This window comes from Magallana gigas, chromosome 6 (assembly GCF_963853765.1).
Source record: "Magallana gigas chromosome 6, xbMagGiga1.1, whole genome shotgun sequence".
NCBI classification, from domain to species: domain Eukaryota; kingdom Metazoa; phylum Mollusca; class Bivalvia; order Ostreida; family Ostreidae; genus Magallana; species Magallana gigas.
The window spans coordinates 8,489,915-8,503,375 of NC_088858.1; the positions used below are offsets into that span (position 1 = coordinate 8,489,915).

Here is a 13,461-nt window from a genome sequence, read left to right on the forward strand (position 1 = left end):
GCAATAACTAGTAGAATTACAATTAAATTCATTTCATGTTGCTAGAAGCCATTTCAATTCAGAATACCAACAGATTTTATCCACACAGTCTATATTGTTTCCTAAATTTTTGACAAATCGGAGGTTCACCATCGTAAAATCAGCACCTAGGTGTCGAATATCATATTTTGACAGGTACTTATCTATTTTTAGTAATAGGTACTTTCCGTTCAAACACGGGTGTTGGCGAAATAATGGGAAAAGGCTCTACACCTGTTTTAAAGAAAGTGGGCGCTTAAGTATACGTGTTTCGAAACACTACTTCATACCAGTTTTTTTGTTTATAAAGAAAAGGAGACACGACTTCAAAACATTTTTCAAAATTTTTTGTGAAAAATTGGCTGATCGGCATACCTACGTGTATGTATATGTATGTACAGGTGTATTACGCTCTCTCTAACCGCGTATTTAATTAAACCCTGAATATCCTTTTGAACGATGGCTGTAAACCTCCACGGGTAACAATTTTCATAAACTGGTTCTCCAAACAGAGGACCGAAAAAGGTAATAAATATTTCAAGACAGTAAGTGTGGGTGGGGTGCCTTTAAATTGTGTTCAAGTTGAATTTGATGCTCAGAGAAGAAAATCGGAGAAGAACACAATGGTAAGCCGAACTTTCAAATAGTATTTTTAGCAAAGGTTAATCAAATTAGGAAACTGGGTTAGGTAATTAAATTTTAATGATGACACTGATATTGAATACCGTGTAAATTGATATGTACTTTTGAATGATAATTAAAAGTATGTCTGCCGGTTAAACAAAGTTTTTTTTTAAATCTATTCGGGAACATCAAACCAATATGTCTGAAGTTATGAAATTCAAGATTTGGAATGATTATATACACACCATTGAATTTATATCAAACAATTATATGCTTAGTAAAAGACATATTGACAGGCATGTATATTTTTTTTCTCCAAATTCATGTTCTTTAAAGCAGACAAAAACAGCACATACCTGTATTAAAAAAAAATGTTATTTCGCCATATAACCAGTAACAATTTTGATATATTAATTAATTTATAATTTTCACAATTTGTCTGAGAAAAGATTTTATATAATGATAAAATAAAGGTGGAACATTTATAAAATTATCATTATTGACTTTGTATGTCTATGTTTACAATGGAATCGAGAATGAATCAGAAATTGTTTGCAGAAATCATAAACTACTGATAACGATTTCCAATCCAAATAAAAACGGGTATCGAGGCTTATGTTTATGGCACATGTTGACCTTTTGCTTTCAGAAAACAACTACCAAAAATTAATCATCATTTTCTTCCATATTTCAGACTTTAATGATTAGGGACACAAGTTGCATTTATCCATATTTTTTTCTTTTTAGGCCGATTCTTTATCAGAAGAACAGATTTCAGGTACTGAATTTTAATTGCCAAGACCAGTTGCATTATAGTCTGTCCCAAGTTATTGCTTCCATCACTTTTTGATGATTTTTAATAAAAATACACATACCTGTGAAAAAAAATACAGTTGTAATCGATGGAAGGGAATATATCCAAGATATCTTCATTGAACAATTATCATTTTTCACTCATAAAAGTTCACAGGAATAAAAACAAATTTCTTACGGAGAATTATAATGGGAAATGTTTACATCTTTTCTCCATTCGTAAGTACTCGGGGTACCTCGCGCAATTTTTCAACGTTATCATCCGGGCTTATTAATGGCTGATGAAATGCAAAATCCTCGTATACTTTTTATTTTGGGATGTGTATTGAAACCTGAAGCGGTAGAGGGGGCGTTTCAATCTGGACATTTTTCATATTAGTGGATGAACGTACTTTGAGCACAAAGGTATTTATGATTATCGAAATATCAAGCAAAAAGTGGTGGAAGCAAAAACTCGGGCAGATTATAGAATTTTTAAAAGGCATTGTATATATGCAATGGAACTAACTTAAGGACACTTTATTGACATTCTGATGTATATATGGAATATAAAACCATGTACACACGCGCGAAACTAGTGTTTCCCTCATGTTGCTGTACACATCTTCTTAGCGGAGGGGATGAGAAACCCTTGACTTCGGAAGATGGCTGTACAACTGGTTGTACACAGTTTTTGCTGAGACCTTATACAGTAAAATTCTTCCAAACACGCAGTTCAAAATAGCCGTGTGTCATTGTGCACATGATCACAACACATTGTCCAACTCTCCTTTACAATTATTGTTTTCTTTTTTTGTTGTAACATCCCCTGTATCATTGTATTCATTTCGAATTTCGAGATGTGCCATCATGTATCACAATACCTTGTCAAATATTATTTTGCAATCATGCTTTTATGTACTCCTTTGTTTAGAGTTCCGGGAGGCGTTCAGTTTGTTTGATAAGGATGGCGATGGTACCATCACCACTAAGGAACTAGGCACCGTGATGAGGTCTCTGGGTCAGAACCCGACAGAGACGGAGCTCCAGGACATGATAAACGAGGTGGACGCGGACGGTAAGTCATCTCTTCCCTCATATCTGCCACCCCCCTCCCCACTTTTCGTACAAAGGCAACCGCGATGTTCTAGGCCAAGGACCCCGGTGTTGGGGAAACTGTCCAATTCCTTATTAAGTCCTCTACCCCTCCCCTTCATCACCACCCTGTCCTAGTAAAACCCTTCCCCCTCCCATCCGGTACAAAGGCAACTGTGCTATTCATGGGCAAGTAATCAGTTTATTAGAAAACTGTTACATTCCTGGGTAGGCCACACCCTTCACCCATCCTCATCCTCTGTCTCAAGAATATTGTTCGATTCCTTGGTACTTCACCTTTTACACCCTCAGGCACGTAGCATCGTTTTAGAAGGGGGGGGGGGGCAGACTCATCCAAAAAATCTTAACAAGCAAAAAAAGGTTATTTTACATAATCCTGAAAATCCGTTGGGGGGGGGGGGAGGGGGTCCTAATCCGTGGAGGGGAGCAAGTATACATTTAACTTCAATTTCAGTGTTATCTTATCAATTCAATCTTTTACATGGTCCCATAAAAGTTGGGGGGGGGGGCAACTCCTTGTTAAATAATTTTTTTGTATGTAAATTTAAGAAAAATCAGCGGGTGGCCAGCCCCCCCCCCCCCCCCTCGATAGTACGTGCCTGACCCTACCCACTTCCGTGTCTTCTGTTCCTAGTATATCACGTCTACCGTCGTCTATTAATGGTTTCGTAAACTGTTAGAGGACACTACACCATTCCTCGAACAGTTCCTATTTTGTAAAATTAAAACAAAATACTGTTAGCTCTAGACTTTAGATCGTATTTCAAAAATGGCCTTTCCTTTTTATTTTTAGCTTTAGTCGTTCACTATATTGGTAGATCTGCCAAGAAATGTAGAACAAATGTACTCACCCATTTAAGCAAAATATCGGTCAATAACTGATCTTTGATACCTGAAACTGTGTTTGTACGAGTTCTTTGTTCAGATATATGCGTCTTTTAAAAACACCTTTGATGAATATTTTTTTTAAATATTTAAAGATTAGAGAAGAAGAGTTTAAATGATGTATAGGAACCTATATCATGGAGGACATTTACTCACGTGACAAACATTTAACCAGATAGGAATGAAACTCCACCCTTTCTAAAAGTATCTTCCAAATAACTATGTCAATAATTGATTTAATGTTAATGGCCTTTTGATGTTTTATTAAAGGTTTCTAAACACTGTACACAATAACCAAGTCTTGCTTTAGAATATAATAATGGAAATATTACAAGTGATAAAACATTTTGGAGAATAAAACATCATGATAAAAAAGGACAACGGGACATTGCTACCAGTTAAAGGTAGATATTAAGGGAAATGGCTTCTAAAATCCTTTTTTGAATCTTGGAAACATATTGCATTGTAGCTCATTTACATTTAAGTTTTTGTGCATTTTAAGTTCATCTAGCTCATTTTCAGCTTAGGGTACGTGTTATTTAAGCTCACCTAAAATATCAAGACAAAAAGTATTGATACATAAAAAAGCATACATGTTAAGTTTTAAATTACTTATTACTGGAATTTATGGCAAATAATACCTCCATTGATTTTTTCTATTTCACAACTGATGGAAGATCACTCCTTGTAACTACCGGTGTCGTATAGTGTCTTTCCCCCCTAGCCATCTTTCCCCCGGGAAAATGGCTATAAAGCAGTCCCCCCCCCCCCGAAAAAATGGTATGGTATGGTATTGTATGATATCGGACATTTACGAAATAGATTCATCGACACGCCGTATCGTTGACATTTACATAACCAAGCTTTAAGACTACAATAATGCTATTAATTTCACTACACTCTGCTTAGTTAGAATAATCCAACTGTGTCTCGAGACAGGCCTTCACATCACAGGCTGCCACAGTTAAGATGCCTCCGAAACGATTTTGGAGAAAATTAATGGGGCTGCATTGAAAATAAGTCAAATTTCCATCTAAAGATTTAATTAATTTAAATGAAGAATTCAACACTCTTTCACCATCGTTTTCTACTCGCTTACACACCATGTTGACATTCGGAACTCTCGGGATATTTCATATTAAATGCACTGAGAGTTATCTCCCGTATTCCTTTGATGAACAGAATGTAAGACAAATTTTCAATGAAAATTTACTCGTACTTGTAATATCGTTTCTGAGTTTATCCACGCAAATGTGATATTTTGGAAATATAAACCAGAGACATAAAAAATGTTATTTAAGTCTTTGCATGAACTAAAGGGCCTCCCGTGATTTAGCGTGAATGTAATGCGCATGTGCAAGATTGTAAAATCCAAAAAAATCCACATAATTTCCGGATTTTTCAAAGGAATTTTTGTTGATTATTAATTGGCGTGGCTTGATTGAGAAAAAATAAAAACAAATTGGTAATCTTCAAGTACCAATGATGTTTAAAATATATAAAACAAAAGACAGTACTCTTCCAATTTCTCGGTATTAAAGCCCAAAAATTCGAGTCTATTATTTTATTATAGTAGTATAGATATATTTTTGCAATTAAGATTTACTTAAGGATGACGTTTACTCAGAATGAAAAAAAAAATCCACTGATGATAATGAAAAACCATCTATTGTGTGTTATAGACCTTTGCTTGTATTGTTATTTTTCACTTTCAGAAAAGTAGGTCAATGACCTACTTTTTGAGTTAATGGCCATTGAATATTTATTGAAAATTCAAGAAAAATCCCATAAATTTTACACTACGATTGAGATTTTCTTAATTATAAAAATATTACAAATAATTAAACACTTTAAAAAATAAGATACAGTTTACGAATGGTAGTTGCACTAAATAAGTACACAACATTAAGATTTCAGCATCAATTTTTAAAAATAATTCAGTCCGAATTTCCTCTATCAGTTTTCAAATCCCTACCCATTTTTGATTCAATTTTACAAAAAATTGAATGATGAAAATACAAAAACATTTATGATAATGAACTACTTATATTGACCTTATTCTGTTGGCATAAAATTTATATGAGGTCAATGATCAAAATTTTGAGATATGATGTCTTTTATCGTTTTTAAGCATTTTTCAATATTATTATTATTCGTGCCATAAGATTACTTTAATGAATAAGTGATGTAAAACCAACAGAAAATATGCAAAATTACGGAGACTTAAATATCAAATCCTAACTTTTAATATCAGACTACTGCCAAAAAACTTTTAGCAGTAAACAAAATCTGCAAAATTTAGTCCGAATTTCCTCTGTTTGGCTAAAAGTCAATTTTTGTTTGAGCATAATTCTATAATAAAGTAAAACTGTTGAATGTTTTGTCAATAATAATTCATTTCATAAATACTTTTTGTGTTTAGAACAAATTTTACTCATTACATTGAACTTTTTAACAATCAGAATTTGAGAACTCAAACCCTGAGTAAATAACACCCTTAATTGTGTACCATATTATTTCTTCGAATCGAACAATGAAACAAATAATTAGAAATAAAAACTTACACATTTTTTAATGAGCTGACGTTTTTTTAAAGATATTAACTTCTTCTTCTAATCAATTGGCAAGTAATATTAAAAAGTCGTATATCAATATATATGCTTTTGCACTTTTGATGGTTATTTTTTTCGGTTGCTACTTTTATGAATAAAAATTTGTGAGTGTGTATTTTTAAATGATGTTTTTACATCTAAATGACCGTCAAAATATAATGATGTGGTCATCTCTAGTTTTTGAGATATGGGGCCCTAAAATACACTATTCATTAGAATTGGATTTCAAACATCGGGCTCGGAAACATCAAGGGTCCCTACCCTGGGGGCTAAAATTTTCAGGGTCATCTACTAGTGGTATACCACTACCACTGTGAAAATATGGTTTAGTGGTCATCTCTAGAATTTGAGATTCGGGCCCACACTAATAGAACACTATTCAATCATTATAATGGGGTTTTAAACATCGAGCCCAGAAACATCGAGGGTCACTACCCTGAGAAAATATGGTGATGTGGTCATCTCTAGTTTATGAGATATGGGACCCTAAAGAATATGCACTTTATTCATAATAACTGGATTTTAAACATCGGGCTCTAAAACATCGGAAACAAAATTTTCCTAGAACAGAGGTTTAGTCTATATAAAATTTGCGCAAACAGAGAGACGGACTGATGGATTTATTAAAAATTTCTCAAAACAGTTTTCACTTACAAATTTCGAACACAGATTTATGCATAATTATGTGTATGTTTTGTAAAACGAAGTACTTTTTTCAATTAAATTACCTACTATAAAGTAATAAATAGGCAAAAGGAAACTTAAGCTGTACAGATGAATGTAGATATATGCAACCTAGGAGTGAAGAAACATTGATTTTAATCCTTACTGGGTTTCCATAGATAATTTTTATAAAATCTGAACCAAAAAACGTGAGGGAGAAACCCTACTATGGGGGAAAAGCTACTATATAGTAGTTTTCCCCAGGGGGAAAAGGCTACTATATAGTAGGTTTTCCGTGGGGAAAAGCTACTATGGGGAAAAACTGCTATACAACAACGGTACTTAATTAAGGTAGTCCTATACTCGGCACTAAATGGGCTCAATCATTAAAAGCTTAGCTTTAAATGATAAATATACATTCTAGCAATACATATACAAAAGAAAATATGCATGTTTACATGCTAGTTTGTTTGTTATCACCTCTCAGACGGGTGTACCCCCTTGCGAAAATTATTGACAATTATGAAATTTGCCGGACGTCCGTTTTTCCTAAAAATAATTCCCAATTTTGGAAAAATTAGAACTGAGCATACAAAATAGAGTATAATTATTTATTTAAGCCATATCTCATCAATAATTTTGCGCAAATTTTTGTAAGTAAGTACGCTTTATGGACATGATGTATCAAAATAGAATACAAAAAAATGCAATGCTAGTATCGCGTTTGGTAATTTTTTTTACTATTTTATGGACTTAAACTTAAATTCATGGTGTTTATTCTATAGATTGACATCTTAGAAAAAAGATTTGGTGAAATAAATTATATGTTGATGGATTACTTTTCACGCTATAAGCTCTAAACCAAGTAGACCCTGACGAAAAAATCCGTAAAAATCACATTTTGCTACAGTTTTCTGCCTAGATCTGTCAACAATGTTAGATATCATTTAAACATTAATTGATTGACGATTGATTAAATTCGAAATAGCTTCTGTCTTAATTTCAACCGGTTTTAGTAAAAGAAAAATAAAATTTCGAGGGGGGGGGGCATCAAAACAAAGAAGATATAAGCATACCTGAGATCCTGGTTAATCAGAAACTTCGTTTTTCATTTTACTTTAACAGAATCGAATTTCTCAACATTAACCATTTCCATCTCTCATAGAATACATATATTACCGTTCTAATTGCTTATTATTGCCATTGTTTACAACAGCGATGTAGAGCAAAATCAATATCGGGTATCTAAAACGCTTTGTGAAAGTGGAACCAACATTGTAAAATCCGTATTATGACGTAGTGCGATACTCGGACTCCTTTACTTAACGAGGCCGAGTACAGAACGAGTACGCACGCTTTCGCGCAGCGTTTCATTTGTATTGTGACGTCATCTTTTTGCTTGGTTGACGCCATGGCGTGATAGTATTCAGCGAAAATTGTTGAAAAAATCTCGTTTGATGCGTAAAAAGAATGCTATATTGTGGAATAAACATAAATGTCTCGAAGTATAAGCTATATTTGGGCTCGGGTCGAAAACGTGAAGAGGGTTCAGCAAGCCTAGCCCTCTGTCACGTTTTCTTAACCCGCCTAAATATAGCCTAATTCATATATTTCAAGACAGTAACCATGTATTTTATATTAATGACCCTTAATATGTGATGTTATACATTTTTTTATTACTTAAATATGTCTGAATGTTTTAATAATACGATATAGATCAACTTTTCCGCCTTTGTCAAATAAAAAATAGCCATTATCTGACGCATCTGGGAAATTGGGCATACAAAAATCAACTTTGATAAGACCCCTGGAACAAACCAGAAGGTAAAAGGTTTTTTTTATTTGACCATTTGATGCCTTTTAGCAATAATTTTAATATGTAGAACAGAAAAAGAATCCCTAGGGCAGAAATTTTGAAAAAATGTAAAAAATATGCAAAATTGATACATTTCAAGCAAATCCCATAGGGTCCTATGTTAAAGATTAACAAACTTTGAGATGACCCCCTAAACAAACGGTGTGGTAAATGTCTTATTTTTTTATCTTAAAATAATAATTATATCAGTAGAAATTCATGTAAAAAGTTTCATCCAAAAATCTAGGGCAAAACAAATTAGACCCGGCCTCGTTAAGACACCCTTGAATCAGTATTATAAAGGTTCCTTACAACCACACGGTGGCGTATTTAGTATGGTGGTATTAAAATTATCTGACAGCGTTGATGGGCAGATTTTTTTTATGTGATGTCTCAATTTGTGTTTAAATATGTTTTCATATATTTAAACCTTTTGTATTTATTTGATATAATAAATGAGAGTAAACACAAAAAGCAGAATGATATTTGAAAACAGAGAAAATTGAACTGATGTGATATTGTTACAGCTACTGTTTCGATTAAATTTCATCTTTTTTTTGCAAAAATTAACAACTTTCGTATATTTTCTTTAATATCAATATCTATATTAAAGCACGTGTGTTTACTTTTAAGAATAAAAAATAACATAAGAATCTTAACTTCTCAACACGTCTTGTTAACTCAAAATGTGAGTAATCCTCACCTTCAAAAGAATAATTGTATAATAGTTTAGGCTATAAAATGGAAATTATAATTATTAAACTATCTACCGTAAAAAAAACTATTGTTGCAGGAAATGGAACAATTGATTTTCCTGAATTCTTAACCATGATGTCAAAGAAGATGAAAGATTCAGACAGCGACGAGGAAATTCGGGAAGCTTTCCGGGTGTTCGATAAAGATGGAAACGGTTTCATCAGTGCCGCTGAATTACGTCACGTGATGACAAATCTCGGAGAAAAACTCACCGACGAGGAAGTGGACGAAATGATACGAGAGGCGGACATAGACGGCGACGGACAAGTCAACTATGAAGGTGAGATACATGTATATTTTAATAGTCGTAAGAGGTAGAAAACTCACCGCTTTTGTCGATGAAAATTTCTGTCACAAGCATGACTAATCTTGTAAGTGATGACTTTTAAGATATCAAAGATCGTAAACTGCATTCATAGATTTGTACATGTATATCTCTGTTATAATGGTAGGGGAAAGCTACAGTCATTAGCGATATAACCATATGGACTGAATTCGGAGATAACAGCAGAGCAAAGATAATATATTCATTCCATATCTAAACTGATGACAAATTATATTTTTTTTTCAGAGTTTGTGAAAATGATGACCTCAAAGTGACAAAAAACAAACCCTTTTGTTATCAATAAATAAATTTTGTATACTTCCGCGGTGTTTATATCTTTCGGTATATATTGGAAATATTTTTATATTATCCTTTATTTAATAAAAGGAGGAACATATTAAGACGAGTTGGATACTTTCAATTCTGTCCCAGTCCAAAGTGTGCTAACGGTAAAATGCTAATGTCAAATATACATATGTGATTCCATGCACGTTTAACAAATTTCAAGCCAAAAAAAGATAAGATATATTGTTGGATCAATGGAACCTCCCTTCGTAAAACCTCAAAATATTATTCAAATATTTTTTTCATCGATGAATAATTTATTACATGTAGATAAAACAAATGTAAAATCAGTTCAGTTGCCACGAAGCCCATGTCAGTAGTCCTGTATCATTGTACCCACTTTTATCCTTATCAATTTAACGTACATTCATATTAATTAAGTATAGTGTGTAGTATTTAATCCGTCAAATCGATAAGTGTGGTCTATGGGGAGTAGAAGAGATAGACACATATCTTTCAAAGCAATTTCATACGCTATTATAAGAGTCTATTAGTACACTACTGATGTTGTCGTAATGTTATGATTTATCATTGTGGGACGCAGATAGAGTAAACGTCCAAGAGGATTGGAAATTAGTTTAAAGGTCAAAGGTCGTCCGTCGACGACGTGGATATGTCAATAAAGAGGTTATGGTATTTATTTACCTCTTTGTTTGAGCTCCATTGGACCGAGAAAAAACTTCCGGATATCCAGGATTTCGAGATACAGAAACTCAAATATAGAAAGGACTTTCAGCTCTCTTCGAAATTATGGTATTTAAGATACCAAGGTTCAATATTAACGTTCTATTTTGATTTTTTTTTAAAGACAATTTTGTTTAAATCATTTGCCTGATTTGTTTCTTTTTGAAAAATCTTGTTTTACGCTTAAACAGTTTATGCATATTTTGACCATCTTTTCCTAAAGCTGTATTTTTTTTTTTTACCTTTCTTGGATTTTTTTCTCTGGATATCTTCTGCACGTACTGTAATCTCTATTAGCGTAAGATTGCAATTTCAACAAATAAGTAAATAAACACATATTCCTCCCTTATGGAAGATTCACGGTTGAAGCATTTGCGGAAAGGTCTTTGCAAAACAGAATTGAAAACTTGAAAATAGTGGACGATTGATTAGGTATGGGACTGTACTAATTTTAGAATAATTTAAGAATAATGTCCACCTTGGAAAGCGGATAAAATTTATGCACCCAGTACGTGAAGCTTCTCATCAGCTGTTTATATGTGAAATAAAGTAATAACCAATGACAAATGATTATTTTAATCCTCCTCTGGCATCAATCAAAATTTCCACGTTAAAGCATTTCTTGACATTTCTGGAGCAAATAATCCACCTGAAATAAAATACGTCAAAATGACATTTAAAATGGCTATAATTTCTGTGATGAATAAACTCATGATGGAATAGAATACTGAAAAAATGTCAGACGGAACAAAACAGTTTTAATATCTTGCAATTTGCTCGCAGTCATTTTTTCACTTTGCATGTTTTTTAAATGATGTTGCTTGGTTACAACTTCCTTGTAAAAGATATTTCACCGTGCGAAGAAACAGTTTTACCTTTTGTGACAGAGTAACAGCGAGTGCAAAATGTAATTAAAAAGTACCACATCATATTACACTAGACATGAATTCGATACTTCTATACTATAAATTTGTTTTATATCAATGTATTTTGAACACAGGCAAGATACTGTATTATTTACGGGCAAAAGATTTTTATTTTTTGCCAATAATCAGACATTTTCTGTTGGTGCATTGGAAATGTTGCTGAGCAACATGCGACCGTTATAAAGGCGTTAATGTTTCTTGAAGCTCGTGACCTGTTTGCGTCAAGATAATATTTGTTAAAACGATATTGACAGCAAGTAGGGCTTTCTACATGTTGGAATATCGTTTCATTCCTGATGTTGTAATTAGTCTCGTTCAACCAGACGCTCGGCTGTCTTCGTAAATCTCCGACGAGCAGAGATTTACGGAGACAGCCGAACGTCTGGTTGAACGAGACTAATGTTGTAATTAGTTGCTCAGCGAAATAGCATCTCCGGAGGGTTTTTCGTCATGACTGCATAAGCATTATCTTTTTAAGAGTTATCTAACGAGCTAATTATAGAGCATAAGAAATACATTTATATCCAGTAGATGCTTTTCGCTATATACCATGTAAACAATGTTAAAGACTAGTGTTAATATGTATTTATATAAATATGTGAAACATTAATCCCATCAACGTAATCAGTGTGATTAAAAACGAGATAATCGGCTTAGTTGTGAGGATGGACCAACAACACAATAATGGCGAACTCATCACAATTTCGTCAGTAGTTGCTGCTGATTAATTTTCATTCATACACTCACCCACAACCTGTAACGTGATTAATTTGAATTGTGTTACTGATTCTATCGATCACGGAGATTAATCCACGATTACTGGAAGCAACGTAAACAAATAAATCCCAATAAGTATGTCTGTCAGCTGCCTATTTACATCGTTCTTATAAAGTTCTTTGTCTCCTGGGTGACATTCGACATTTTGTTGGCAAACAATTCATCATACATCTTACGTCAAACCAACAAAGCAAAAAATACTATAAGAATAAAAAAATAAAAACTAGAGAAACGTATGAATCGGAACGTAACTTAACCAAAACTACAAATATAAATATAAGAAATTAAAATAAACGAAAACAATCAAAATGATTAAAGCACCGGGCGTTTATTTACACAGTTATAGTAAGTAATAAACGCATATAAAATGTGACATGCATCTGATAAGTTTCGAGGACTGTTGTAAATTGAAGGATTCAAATATCAAAGTTGCTGTAAAAATTGATGTAAAAAATCCAAAGATAATAAAGGATTGTAATGCGTTGCTTTGTAACACAATATCACATAATTCGATTTCACATGCAACAGGCGCTTTGGGACAAATTGAATAATTATGTTTAAAAAGTGGATTTATTAAACGAAAATTTAATGCGTTTGGTTTAAAGAAAAGTTCATAAATGATTTTTCATAAAAAAAATTCTATTTGTATAGGGTAAGATAACAATTTTCGGCATTTAGCGTTCTTAAAATATATTTATAGACATTATTATGGAATTCATGCACAAATAAAATAAAATCTTATATATGATAATAATAAAATCTTAGTTCATCGGCAATATAAGTCGGATATACAGAAATACAGATACATACTTGCTATTTATAATACTTTCAAAATGTCATGCGAAATAAAAAAAAAAAATGGCTAAGAATAACTAAAAATTGCAATCACATTACAATAGATCTACTGGCATTGTAATCAACGTTTTTCGATAATAACAAAGATAAGTAAGCATTACAAATAATACAACAATCTGATCATGACTGTAAACTTGTTGTAATGTTTTATTTGACTTGATCCACAAAACATGATATGTACCATATTTTTTTAGAAGTCTCTAAAACAGATCTACATCCCTATCCAAG

General features: G+C 32.8%; 1 protein-coding gene across 2 annotated transcripts; it reads left to right on the plus strand.

Annotated features, from left to right (window-relative positions):
• Nucleotides 1-509: 509 nt before the first annotated feature.
• On the plus strand, nt 510-9,968 carry LOC105340108 (calmodulin). Of its 2 annotated transcripts, none has more exons than XM_011445966.4 (5): nt 510-644; nt 1,390-1,420; nt 2,369-2,512; nt 9,359-9,601; nt 9,893-9,968. In XM_011445966.4, exons 1-5 carry the CDS (start codon nt 642-644, stop codon nt 9,919-9,921), a joined length of 450 nt encoding a protein of 149 aa, XP_011444268.1. In that variant the 5' UTR covers nt 510-641; the 3' UTR covers nt 9,922-9,968. The 2 variants fall into 2 exon arrangements, with proteins under 2 accessions (XP_011444268.1, XP_065945226.1); XM_066089154.1 differs by having other exon boundaries at nt 522-543.
• The last annotated feature ends 3,493 nt before the right edge of the window (nt 9,969-13,461 follow it).

Bases quoted from the DNA above. Each gene is read 5' to 3' on its own strand.
- LOC105340108 (XM_011445966.4), top strand. The intron at 2,513-9,358 runs GTAAGTCATCTC...CTATTGTTGCAG, and splicing joins AAACGAGGTGGACGCGGACG to GAAATGGAACAATTGATTTT. The intron at 9,602-9,892 runs GTGAGATACATG...TTTTTTTTTCAG, and splicing joins CGGACAAGTCAACTATGAAG to AGTTTGTGAAAATGATGACC.